Genomic DNA, 14,168 nt, shown 5'->3' on the forward strand with positions numbered 1-14,168 from the left:
CTGAATCTGGCGGCACTTACGGATGAACTGGGTACTTCTATCTATCAAAGTCATGGCAAATAATTTGCCGGGAACCGACAGGAGGGTGATTCCTCTGTAGTTAAAGCAATCACTTCCACTACCTTTACGCTTCCATAGAGGGAGGATTATCCCTTCCTTCCATGAAGGGATAATCCTCATGGATTATCCATGATGGAATAGTCTAAGAAAAATAGTTTGTGAAGTTGCTGATGGTGTCTTTGGGAAAAAAGTTAGAAACGCAGCTTGGAATATTAGTGGAATGCTTTATGTTTAATAGAGAGGAGGAGGAGATTGTACAAGAATTATCTGAATGATAGATCATATGGAAGCAAGAGAAATGCAAAGAATGTGGAGAAAGCATCAAAATGTAAACTAAGGAGGTGTGAAGTGGACAAGAATTATTAGGCTGATAGATCATATGAAAATAAGGAACGTAAAGAAAGTTGGAAAATCATGGAAATGTGATGTTATGGCGTCGGTAGGCTCCAGGACAAGAATTTGAGAGAAACTTCCCAGTTGAATACTAAACTGGAGAGTTTAAAATTTGACAATGTCGAAGATGGATGGAATATTTTAGGAAAACAATTAGTGAAGTGGCTGATGACGTCTTAGGGAAGAAACTTAGAAAAACAGCTAGTAATATTAGTGAAAATGCATTATGTTTAACAGAGAAAAAGAGGGGCTTGTACAAGAACTATCTGAGAGATAGATCATATGAAAATAAAGGGAATGTAAAGAAAGTGGAGAAAGCATTTCAATGCATTAAGGAAATGTGAAGTGGAAGCCATGGATAAAATTGCCGAAGATCTGGAAGATGCAGCTAGATGGCATAATAGTAAAATAGTGTACTTGTTTACTAATAAATTGAGAGGGGTTAGTCAATATGGACTTGTCCCAGCTAAAGATAGGAATGGGGCCACAATTAGTGATAGTGAAAGAGTTGAAAAGAAATAGGCAGAACATTTTGAGAATATGCTAAACCAGGATAGAGCTACAGGAAAAGAAGGAAGAACTTTATGACACTTTGGATGTTAAGGAAGAATTAGTGACAGTACTAAAAGGATTTTTTAAAAATGCAGTTTCAGCTGTTGATACTGTGGTAGATAATTTTTTTTTTCGAACATGGTGATTATGAGGTTAGAGATAAGCTAATGAAGATTATGAACATTATTTTAGAAAACTCTAATTCAATCTCCTCATGAGAAAGGTGATAATAGTGAAAGTGCTGATTATAGAGACATTAGCCTAGTTTCTGTAGGAAGTAAATTACTTAATGTGATGATACTTTTCAGACCTAGAGATGCTGTAGATAAAGTTCTGAGAGAAGAACAGTGTGGTTTTAAGAAGGGTACTGGATGGTTGACAAAACTTTCATTTTTAGACTAGTAATTGAGAAGCGCCAGAGTCATCAAATGTCTTTAGTCCTCAGTTTTATAAATTATGAGCAAGTGTTTGATTCAGCTGATAGAAGAGCTTTAGCAAAGAACCTTTCCTTTGTATGGTATACCAGGTAAATGCATCAAAGTGATTAGTGCTATGTACAGGAATAGCATTGCTGCAGTTAAGGTAGGAAATATGGTTAGCAGCTAGTTTTGTATTAAATTAGGAGTTAAACAGGGTTTTGTTCTATCCCCATTTATATGGATCATTTTGATGGACCCTGTCCTAAAGAGTGGAGCAAGGACAATGAGAGAACATAGAATCAAATGGGGAAGTAAAACTATCATAGACTTAGATTATACTGCTGATTTTAGCATCTGAGATGAAAATCTTTGCAAAATAAATGAAATTTTAGAGGTTTTGCAAGTTCAGGGTGTAAGAATAGGTTTGAGAATTAATATCAAGCCAACTAAGTCACTAAGTGTAAGAACAAGTGAAGGTTGAGAGGTAATATTGGGTAATGAGAATATTGATCATGGACAGCTTAATTTACCTAGGTAGTATCAAACAGTTCGTGGTAACGAACTGTAAGTAAGGAGCGACCCGGCTCAATGGTAACCGAAACTCTAAAAAACGGGATTTTGATACCAATAGATACATCAAAAGAATCAGATCTCAATTCTGATTTCAAATATATAAGTTTCATCAAGTTTAATCTTACCCATCAAAAGTTACGTGCCAGAGAATATTTGGCTGATTTTCGAAAACAGGAGTAAAGACACCCTAAAAATTATAGAACCTTAATAAAAATTACACCATAATATTCAGCGTATCAGAAAACGTTACTGTAGAGGTTTCAAGCTTCTATCTACAAAAATTTAAAATTTTACTTCTTTTAACCGAAGAAACATCACGGATGCGTGTTTATTTGTTTGTTTGTTTGTTTGTTTTTTGTTTTTTTTTTCCCAGGGGTGATCGTATCGACCCAGTGGTCCTATAATAAAGTGGGAGGGCTCATTGGAACGGAAATTAAACGTTATAGTGCCATTTTTAAGATAACCAAAAAAATGGAGGGTAACTAGGCCCCCTCCCACGCTCATTTTTTCCCCAAAGTCACCCGATCAAAATTTTGAGATAGCCATTTTGTTCAGCATGGTCGAAAATATGATAAAAATGTCTTTTAGGATGACTTGATCCCCCAAAGTCCCCAGGGGGAGGGCTGAAAGTTATGAACTTTACTCAATGTTAACATATAGTATTGGTTATTGGGAATTATACAGACTTTTTCAGAGGAGATTTGTTCTGGTAGTGGGGGGAAGGAGAGGGTCGGGGGCTATATGGAAGGATCTTTCCATGAAGGAAGTTTTCATGGGGGAAGGGACATTGCTATGAAGGGGGCGCCGGATTTCCCAGCATTATTAAAGAAAAAGATCAGGAATTAAATAAAAAAAAACAAGTTTTTCAACTGATCAACTGATTGTGATTAAGAGGTCATTTTTAAAGAACTGGAAAAAAAAATTCGAACTATAGTTTAAAGAGCAGGGTATTGACTAGGGGGCGAACTCCCTAATATACGTGTTAAAAATTTATGAATATAGAAGTTCGTTACGTAAGTTAATTCTAAGTTACGTATGTTTATTACTAATAAAAATGTTCGTAAATAAAATTAAACAAGTTTCGAGAAAGCCATTTAACCAAATATAATATGCAAATTTTGTTTTAATTATTCATGTACGGTGAGCCAAAATCAAAACCTGCATTAATTCAAAAACGTTCAAAAATTATAAAAAAAAAACAAGTTTTTTTAACTGAAAGTAAGGAACGACGTTAAAACTTAAAACGAACGGAAATTATTCCGTATATGAAGGGGGCTGTCCCCTTCTCAACGCCTCGCTCTTTACGCTAAAGTTTGACTTTCTCACAACTCTATTTTTTTAAACAATAAAAAAACTTTAGCGTAAAGAGCGAGGCGTTGAGGAGGGGACAGCCCCCTTCATATACGGAATAATTTCTGTTCGTTTTAAGTTTTAACGTCGTTCCTTACTTTCAGTTAAAAAAACTTGTTTTTTTTATTTAATTATTAGCAAAGATGACAGGTGCAGTGAAGATGTTACTAGCAGAATAGCAAATGTGCAGGCATTTTTTTTCTCAGTTGAAAAAAGTTTGGAAGAATAGGAAGATAAATTTGCAACCATGATTATAAAATTGGAAGCTACAGTGATGACAGTGGTTAAGTATGATTTGAAGCCCTGGCCCTCTAAAAAAACCGAGAAAGAGTTGGTATATATTTTCCATAGAAATTGCCTACGGATTGTTTAGGTACCCAACTGACTGATCATATATCAAAGAGGGAGCTGTATGAAAAATGTTGTTCAATCCTGCTTTCTATTGCTTTAACAAGAGAATTGGATGAGAAGGCTAGTGATAAATAAAAGTTCAAATAGGGATAAAATCCTTTTAAAAGACAGAGTTTCACAAACAGTGATAGTGTTCAAGTTAATTGAACATTGCTCTATCATATTTTAATAAATTATCATAGATAGAGTTCAGCCCAAATTCACCTGTGTCACGATTTCAGGTGAATTCGGGCTGCACTCTATCTATGATAATTTATTAAAATATGATAGAGTAAAGTTTAATTCACCCAATGTAGTTGACCTCTGTCCAAGTGTGATATCATTGAACGCTAGTGAACCGAATCCAAGAAGGTCAAAGAGGCTAGCTTCCGCCTTTGCTTTGAAAAGAATTAGAGCATTAAACAATATGTAGTTTTATTTTATTTCGTATATAAACTGTTGTTTTAAATTGTTTTAATTAAGTTTTTACTACTGATGACGGTCACTGCATATGTGACCGAAATATCTGGTATTTTTTGAGAATTTCTATCACTGTTTGTTAAATACTGTCTATTAAAAGGATTTTATCCCTATTTGAACTTTTATTTATCGTCATGGAAAGGCAGTGTGGTCTCCGAAATTTTCGATGGCTAGGTGATATTCTACAGATGAATGATTACAGATTGCCAAAGATTGTCCTTGTTCGTCAACCATCTAAGTTCAAACAAAAAGCAGGTCGTCCCCAAATGGGGCGAGAGGATGTCACAAGAAAAGAATGAAAGGAAGTAGGAACTTCTTGTGAGGGTGTAAAGAGGGTGGCTTTGAATAGATTGGGTTAAAGGAGAAGCTTACATTGGCCTCAGGAGGTTGGTGCCGCAGTGAGTTAGTAGTAATTGTAGAACCGTTTGAATGATGACACTGTTACATTGAAACTGATGATGCTATACCATTGGAAAAGTCATTTAAAGAAGGCTTGACAAGGATTAAATAAATTAGTGAAAATAAAACTCTGTACTGCTAATTAAGTAACAGCCACAAGGAAATCTCATTGACATCAAAATATTTTTTTAGAAAGCCATTGATTGATTTTGAGTATAATATTAAAAAGTTTGGGATACTTAAAATAACACAATTCTAGAATACGAAATAAATATAACAGTTGATGTATAACTTACTGTGCAATAAAACTAAAAGCTTTCACAAAATTAAGTAAGACTCCAGTCTGCAGTTTCTGGTCTTTTTACTTCTTGGAAAGTTCATTAGTTAGATAAATGAAACTTTTAGGAATTGATATACAGCCCACTATATGGCAAGCAAAGGCTTCTTGGAGATTATCGGAGGCTGATATTTCAGCGGATTCATGTAAACAAAAAAATCAAATTAAAAATTTTATAGAAAGTAATGAAATATAAACAATTTCAAGCCAACGTCCTGGATTATTTATGTAACTCTAAGGCATTGGTAAGACCACAAGTTGAATATGGAATGTCTTTGGCATTTCCTTCTTTCAAAAAAGATGAAGTCCTGGAAAAGATGCTACACAGAGTAACCAAGATGATCAACAGATTGCAACAAATGAGTTAGAAAGACCGCCTGCACCATCTTAAGCTCTTCAGAAAATGCGAAGATATGATTTTAGCCCACAAAGTTATAACTCTTCTTGCTCACTCCTTGCACTATGTGACTAGAGGACGTTCAAATAAACTTCAAAAGCAGCATTTTACCACTTCTTCAGCTAGAAAATATCCAACCTATGGAATCAGCTCTCAGAAGACACAGTGTCTACTGAATCAACAAACAGATTCAAATGCAACATTGAGTGGGAGTGGTTATATACTTAGGTTTCCAGGTTAGTTTTTCTAAGAATCTGCGTTTTCATATGCTTTATCAGGGAATTTGATTTCTTAACAATTAGAACACTAATTGTATATTGTCAGAATTGTAATTGTAATTGTCAGATAGCATTAGGCCAGTTTTCAGTTGAAAAATCCCAAAAGTGCAAATGGTAACTATAGGCAAAATTTATTCAAAGGAAGAGCTCTGCTGAAAGATTCAGTAGATCCTGATATGATTTTGATCCCCTGCTTTGGGGGTTTTCAAGTTTATTTCAATGTTTTTGAAACTCTGGCAGATATGCACCCCTATTTTTTAATGTTGAGAACCCTGAAAACGAACTTGAGTTGTTTCAATAAAAATATACTTTTTTTGGTCTATTCACAAAATAATCGTAAAAGATAATTTGTTATCTGTAATAATAGTAAAAATAAATTTGTTTATAATAAAACACAAATAAAGTTAGATCATGAGTAATATTTATTTGGATTAATAAGAAGGATGATATTGTTTGTGCTTCAATGAAAGATTGTCATAATTTTTGCCTCTGGTTGTTTATCTTAATCTGAAATTTGATTCCTCACTCAACAGCCTGTTTCTTGGACAGTTGGGCCCATCAAGCTCTCTTCTCGGATACCTAGGGGTTCTCATTGCACATTGGTCTTTTTCATTTGTCAAAACAAATTAATATGCAAATAAAAAATTCCCGCTTGGGTTCAAACCAGGGCCATTGTGCTTGTGCAACTGAATTTGTTCTCATTTGTAGTTGAACCTATTTATGTAAAAATAATAGGAGAGTATCATCAAATAAATCCTATCTAACCTTAAAATAAGAGCCCTCCTTGCTGAGTGGTTTGCGCGCTAGACTTGATTTTCTTGTCTATGAAAATAGGGGTTTGAGTCCAGTTGTTGCTGGTTATTTGATTTTGAACGAGGGTGGTGGCCTGGCTCTGTAAGCTCAGCCAAAGTCGACTCAGCTCTAAACAGGTAGCTGGAGAAATATGGGGAAGGTAAACAGGAAGGGCGTGCAAAAGCACAGGATGGTCCCCCCCCACTGGACTTCCTGTCTGAATGGCGATAAAACGAAAATCAGCACCACCAGTAGGGAAATGTGAAGTCCAATGCCGAATTCTTTTTTTTTAACCTTAAAATCAATTTCAGTTTTTTGTGGCATAGCTAGGGGGAGGTAGGGGGTCATACATATTTCCTTGGTAGTTGAAACGCCTGCCAATTGGAAACTAGCATAGCCCCTAAGTTCTGAAAAACCTACCCGTTTCTGTTTTTTTTTATAAAGTTAATTAATATGGCAACTGAAATGCTCGATTGTGCTAGCATACACAGTCCAAAACTGATGCTACTTGTATTCTGTCATCTGTATGGCAGAAGATGGACTCCTCAGAACGTCACTGACACCTACAAGGAACCTCATTAAGAAAAAAAAAAAAAGCTTTTTGTTACCTACCTGCAGGACCTGAAAAACACCACACACAATCCACCACCTTACTGGAAAGACATTTGGGGAGCAGTACATATAAGGGATAAATGGCAGCTCTTCCTGAGTGCCTCTGGTGACCCAGGAGGAAATCAGTTCCAATAACAGTTGCAAATGATTTACATTTAATTTCTAAATTTATTTTAACTTTAATTTAGGTACGGTTTAAAATTAAAGAACCACTAGGGCTGTATTTGATAAACCATCTTCAAAAGTTGTCAAAAATCATATCTAACCCGTTCAAATTTTTAATTCAGGTTGGAATCATTGGTGGTTCTGGGTTGTATTCCTTGGATTGTCTAGAGAATGCTCAAGACATGGAAGTGTCCACCCCATATGGAAGGCCATCTGATAAGATTTCTGTTGGAACAATTAATGGTATCAGCTGTGCTGTTCTGGCAAGGTGACCTAATTTATTATTTACACAATTCTGTTTATCTCTCTTTTTTTCTCACCTTTTTTGTTTTCTTTTTAAATCCCTAGACATTTTCTTGTATTCAGTTTATCAACCAATCAGTTTATTAAAATTACTATGGGAAAGGAAATAAAAATGTTTTCTCTCACCACTAGCTTCCAACAACCGTTTTTATTGAAGTGGCTTATTATACTAAATATGGACCTTAAGGGCTTTCAGTGTTAGCCTGGAAGTCGTATTGCCACATTCATAGAGCCAGACAGAAAAATCAACAAGAACAAGGCAACAAGAAAATTATTAGTATTAGACAGAGGCCAACAGGGAAGGAAACGTACATTATTTCAAAGGTTATACGTATAACTTTTCTATTACCTGGTGCTTTTGAGCAAGGCATTTCAAAAAATCAAACACAGACCTAACAAAAATGGTGGCAATTAATGTAATCAATTATTTGGTTTGGAGAATCCGACCAAAATAATTGGTTTGGACTGCTTCAAACACCTTTGGATACTATTGCTGTTGGCACGGAAGAAAAATCTCAAAGAGTTCGCAAACCACATGCTACCTGTAATTTATGATAAATTAATACGTCTTTGTGTATACTAAGTCAAGAATTATATTAAATATTTTGATCTGCTACACGATTCTCTTATACATATATTTTCGCTATCGAAAATATGCATGTCGTTTTATTTTAATATGTGTATATCATTAAACATTGCATTAATGTAGTATTTGGTGGACACAGTATGGCACCTAAGGGGAAAGGGGGAGCAAAGAAGTTTCCTTGTGTCTCAGAGAATTTGTCCTTGAGGTGTCAAATTGCAAAAAAAAATTATTGTTGCATGATTTCTAAAATCTCTGTTTAAATTATTAGGCCTAGTAATATAATAACTTAGCAATAATGAATTAATAGTTATTCCTGCAAAATAGTTTTTAAGTGTTGGAAGGAGCCACAAGTTTATGTCCATTCCTTTCAAATAACTTTTCAACATTTGGACTGTGTAAGAAATTGGTTTTATTCATGACCAAATTTCCACTGTGAATGCATACCCTCCTAAATGTGATGTTGGCCAGGAAATGGCTAAAAGTGCAAATTATGTTCTGGTCTTGAGAAGGTATGGGGGTAGTCAGCCCTACTCACGTTAATTTTTGCATGTTTTCGGTTTGACTCGGTTATTAATTGTAATTTCTGTTCGTTTTGAGTTTCATTTTATTTATTGATGGTGATTTGTGCTAGTTTTACGCTTGAGAGGTTATTTGATTTTATTTCTGCTCATTTTTTGCTTAGTGAAGCTCTTTACTTTTCTTTGAAAAGCTTGTTTTAGGGATTACGTTTTAAAATTAATATTATATAATAAAACTACTATTATGAATCTGCTATATCTATTAATGTTACTATTAAATTGATAATTAAGTTGAGTTCAAAGTACCATATATAATAGAAATATGCTTAAAATACTTGTTTTGCATATTATAGGCATGAAAGAGGCCATAAATTTTCGCCAAGCCTTGTCAACTATAGTCTCATCATTTGGGCAGTGCCAGAACTCGGTTGTACTATTAGAGTCAAAATTTCACTTAATATTTACCTGACATTTTTAGTTCATGCCATTTCCAAATGTCATGGTAATTTTTTTGGCAATGCACCTGTCCCCATGATATCCCAGGTATAGCTACAAGTAGCCCAGCTATAACTACAGTCTTGTCATTTGGGCAGTGCCAGAACTCGGTTGTACTCATTTTTTTCTCCACTACCTATTTAGGCGCTCTTAGCTATGACATTGACAAGAAATGGATAAGAACCCCTGCACTAGATAATATATATAAAAAAAAATTTGTTTGCAATCAGTAGGCTTAGGGGCTATGGACTATGAGTTATCACAATTTTGCAATTTCGCAAAATAATTTAGCAATAATAGAATACTAAATGATAGAACAACCTTAAAAAATATAAGAGTTTTCATGAAAAACTAACAGGGTAAGGGCAATAATGGCAACAGAATGGCAGGTGTTTTTGACTGAAGTCCACACTTTGCTCTTAGTATCAAAAGCTTAAATTAAAGAAACCCCAAAAAAAGTTCTCATCAAATCTGTATTTTCTGGGTATTCAGTCTTGCTTTCTAGGTTGTTGATTTATCATGCTTCGGGTTATTAGTTTTCTCTTACTTTTCCTTTTTTGTGCCGAGATGTAACTTACATTTGTAGTATAAGCTTTTTTTGCTGGCATTGCTTTATGCTGATATTTCTTGTCTTAAATTTGAGATTTTCTTGGATTTTTCTGATTCTACATCATTTGGCAACTTTTTTTTGTTAAGCTGCAATTTATTTTGCGTTTTATAGGCATGGAAGGGACCACAAATTTATGCCTAGTACTGTCAACTATCGTGCCAACATTTGGGCACTACGTGAACTCGGTTGTACTCATATAATTGCGTCAACGGCTTGTGGTTCACTTCGAGAAGATATAAAACCCGGTGAATTAGTTCTGCTAGATCAGTTCATTGATAGGTAAGTCTGAATTTTATTTTAAAAAGTCTTGACAAGTAGACAGAGAAAAAATATTAAACTTGGTGAATTTTGGCTTCTATAATAATGCACTGAGAGGAGCATCTTGACATTCCGTCTATGTCAGGACTTTACAAGAATATGCGCCAGCGTAGCTAATGCGGGAAAATTTTACCGTTTTGATGTAATTTAGAGGCCCTGGCACAGTGAATTACATTTGGAAGTTTTTTGGTACGGTCACGGTCAAACATCTCGGTACATTTTGGTTTACTTGCTCATTTTCGACTCAGTTATCTGTTCAAGTTTTAATTTATCAAAATTTTTCCAATTGTCGTGGCAAATTTTCTAACCTACTATTTCTATGGTAATAGTTAGTCTCTGGTATACAATTTTTGTCGTCAAACCAACTCAGTTTATTTCAAAGCGTTGGGAACGCTTATGCACTATCCTCGATTAGACGAACTAACGAAGCTCAGACGTGGCAGACCTTTATCGACTAGATATACTGGTCACATTCCGACTCGTTAGGGATAGCTACAGTAGGGAGTTTCCCTCAAAGAGTGCCTAAAAGAGAACTTTGTTCTACGGGTCATTGCCGTGTGGCCATGACTTTCCATGTCCATGAGACCATTACGAACTGTTAAAATGACCTTTCAGTAGAAGCTATCCCACAAGCACCGTCTTTTGGTTGTTTTAAGAGGAAGTATATAAATATTTCAAAACTAAGCGAAAAGATTAGTTGCCAGGACTAGCAGCACATCACGGATGATGGCACTGCTTAAAAAAAAAGAAGTTATTACAGGTAGTCTGTTGGAATAGTACTTCTTGACCAGTTTATTGATAGGTAAGTCTAAACGCTATTTAGGCAAGCGTTGACAGGTAAAAAGATAGAAGATTACGGAAAAGTACACTTGTTTCAATATTTTTAATTTGGGGCTACTTTGGATTTTTTGTTTGACCCAGACTGAAACTTGACATTTGTATGTAGAAGTTTCTGATCCTGCAAAAACTAAATACCTCCTGTTCTTTTTATGGCGCCAACTGGATCCATAGATGTTTCATGGAAATTCTATTTAACTAGTGGATCCCCTTTCCCTATTGGTCGTGAGGCTGCTGGAATGGAATCCTGGACTTCCAATTGCCAAGTAGGGGGTCGATCCAGTGCGCTACCGTAAGTCGAGCTTCAGATCTGTTCAATAGTAATGGCCTTGAGCAATCAGGAAATGTAAACGCCGCTAATTTGTCTTGTAGTAAGTCAATTCTATTGGTACCATTCATGCTGCAGTCTGTTTCTTTATATTTTTTATGCTAATAAATGGATGATTGATTGTAGGAGGGATCTGTTGATGGATTTTGAATGTAAGGTTTAAACGTTTCAGTGATTATTGAAGCCAACGTTTCTTTTCTCAATAAATAATTAGACGACTGGTTGATGGAGAAATGAATTCAATATTGACTTTTCCCTTAATGACTCATTGATTTTCTGCCTATGACTGTATTTAATCAAAATTATATTTTATTATAATTTGTCCTTTAAAGCGATCGGGTACTTTAAAGGATCACCTGAACGCGATGGGTACCTATTTCGTTAATAATACACTAATAATGATTGTTGCATATATATTTAAAATTAAGTTCAATCAGTTATGGCGAGAACGAATTGTCCTTTAAAGCCATCGGCACCCCATCGGGTACCTTAAAGCGATGGGGTACCTATCTCGTCCATTATAAACTTTTAGTTTGTGTTGCAAAACTATTTAGAATTGAGTTCAATCAGCGATTGCAAGATCGAATTGTACTTTAAAGCCATCGCAACTCCATCGGGTACTTGCCAGGATCACCTTAAAGCGATGGGTACCTCTTTCGTCAATAATATACTTTTAAAGTTCGTTTAAAAAGTCAGTTGTCTAGATTGCACTAAGTTTTTGCACGACCTAATTGTACCTTACAGCCACCTGCACACCATCGGGTGCTTGAAAGGATCACCTTAAATCGATGGGGTCCATATATCTTGCATAATAAACTTTTATTTTGTGTTGCCAAACTATTTAGAATTGATTGCAATAAGTTATGGCAAGACCGAATTGTCCCTTAACGCCATCGGCACCCCATTTGGTACGTTCATGGATCACCATAAATAGAGGGGTACCTATCTCTTTCATTATAAACTTTTAGTTTGTGTTGCAAAACTATTTAGAATTGATTGCAATCAGTTATGGCGAGACCGAATTGTCTCTGCCCGCCATTGGCGACACCTCGGGCTACAGTACGGATAACCAGGTAATGTCCAGCAAAAAAATTTTTTTTGTGTTGCCAAACTATTTATAAGTTAGTTAAATCTGTTATGACACTACAGAAGTTTCACTTGAAGGCATCGGCACCCCATCGGTTACATTAAAGGATCACCTGAAAGCGATTGGGTACCTATCTCGTCCATTATAAACTTTAAGTTTGTGTTGCCAAACTATTTAATATTGATTGCAATAAGTTATGGCAAGACCGAATTGTCCCTTAAAGCGATCGGTACCCTATCGTGTACTTGAAATGATCACCTGAAAACGAGGGGGAACCTATCTCGACCATTATATACTTTTAGTTTGTGTTGCAAAACTATTTAGAATTGATTTCAATAAATTATGGCAAGACCGAATTGTCCCTTAAAGCCATCGGTACCCTACCGTGTACATTAAAGGATCACATGAAAACGAAGGTGCACCTCTCTCGTCCATTATAAACTTTTATATTGTGTTGCAAAACTATTTAGAATTAATTGCAATCAATTTTGGCAAGACCGAATTGTCCCTGAAAGGCATCTGCACCCCATCGGGGCCATTCAACGATCACCTTAAAGCGAGTGGGTACCTATTTCGGCCATTATAAACTTTTAGTTTTTGTTGCAAAACTATTTAAAATTGATTGCAATAAGTTATGGCAATACCGAATTGTCCCTTAACGCGATCGGTACCCTAACGTGTCCTTTAAAGGATCACCTGAAAACGAAGGGGCACCTATCTCGTCCATTATACAATTATATTTTGTGTTGCAAAACTATTTAGAATTAATTCCAATCAATTATGGCAAGACAGAATTGTCCCTTACAGCCATCGGCACCCCCTCGGGTGCGTTTAAGGATAACAATATCTAGTTCCCTCATAAACTTTAAGTGGGTGTTGCCAAACTATTTATAATTGATTGCAATAAATTATGGCAAGACCGAATTGTCCCTTGAAGCCATCTGCAACCCATAGGGTGCTTTAAAGGATCACCTTAAAGCGATGGGTACCTATTTCGTTCGTAATAAACTTTTAATTTTTGTTGCCAAACTATTTAAAATTGATTGCAATAACTTATGACAAGACCGAAGTGTCCCATACCGCCATCTGCACCCCCTCGGGTGCGTTAAAGGATCACCCTGTCTGGTTCCTTCATAAAATTTTAGTTTTATAATTGATTGCAATAAATTATGGCAAGACCGAATTGTCCCTTGAAGCCATCTGCATTCCATCGGGTGCCTGCAAGGATCACCTTAAAGCGATGGGGTACCTATTTCGTCCATTATAAACTTATAGTTTGTGTTGCCAAACTATTTAAAATTGATTGCAATAAGTTATGGCAAGACCGAATTGTCCCTTAAAGACACCTGCACCCCATTTGGTGCCTTCAAGGATCACCTTAAAGCGATGGGGAACCTATCTCGTCCATTATAAACTTTTAGTTTTTGTTGAAAAACTATTTAGAATTAATTGCAATAAGTTATGGCAAGACCGAATTGTCCCTTAAAGCCACCGGCACTCCATTTGGTACATGCAAGGATCACCTTAAAGCGATGGGGTACCTATTTCGTCCATTATAAACTTTTAGTTTTTGTTGCCAAACTATTTAAAATTGATTGCAATCAGTTATGGCAATACCGAATTGTCCCTTAAAGCGATCGGCACCCTAGCGTGTACATGAAAGGAACACCTGAAAACGAGGGGGCACATATCTCGTCCATTATAAAATTATATTTTGTATTGCAACACTATTTAGAATTAATTGCAATCAATTATGGCAAGACTGAATTGTCCCTTAAAGCCATAGGCACCCCCACGGGTTCCTTAAAGGATAATCCTGTCTTGTTCCATTATAATATTTTACTTTGTGTTGCAAAACTATTTAGAATTAATTGCAATAATTTATGGCA

The 14,168-nt window shown here is 35.7% G+C and overlaps 1 protein-coding gene across 1 annotated transcript in view; it reads left to right on the forward strand.

The window, feature by feature from the left end:
* Positions 1-14,168, forward strand: part of Mtap (Methylthioadenosine phosphorylase) — a 70,056-nt gene that overhangs the window by 20,825 nt on the left and 35,063 nt on the right. The window contains exons 2-3 of the mRNA XM_089086795.1: positions 7,320-7,465; positions 9,821-9,988. Of these exons, the coding sequence (XP_088942921.1) occupies positions 7,320-7,465; positions 9,821-9,988 (314 nt within the window). The remainder of the gene's footprint in view (positions 1-7,319; positions 7,466-9,820; positions 9,989-14,168) is intronic.

Source organism: Artemia sp. Qi Xiang Cuo, chromosome 3 (assembly GCF_049724085.1).
Source record: "Artemia sp. Qi Xiang Cuo chromosome 3, ASM4972408v1, whole genome shotgun sequence".
Lineage (NCBI taxonomy): Eukaryota > Metazoa > Arthropoda > Branchiopoda > Anostraca > Artemiidae > Artemia > Artemia sp. Qi Xiang Cuo.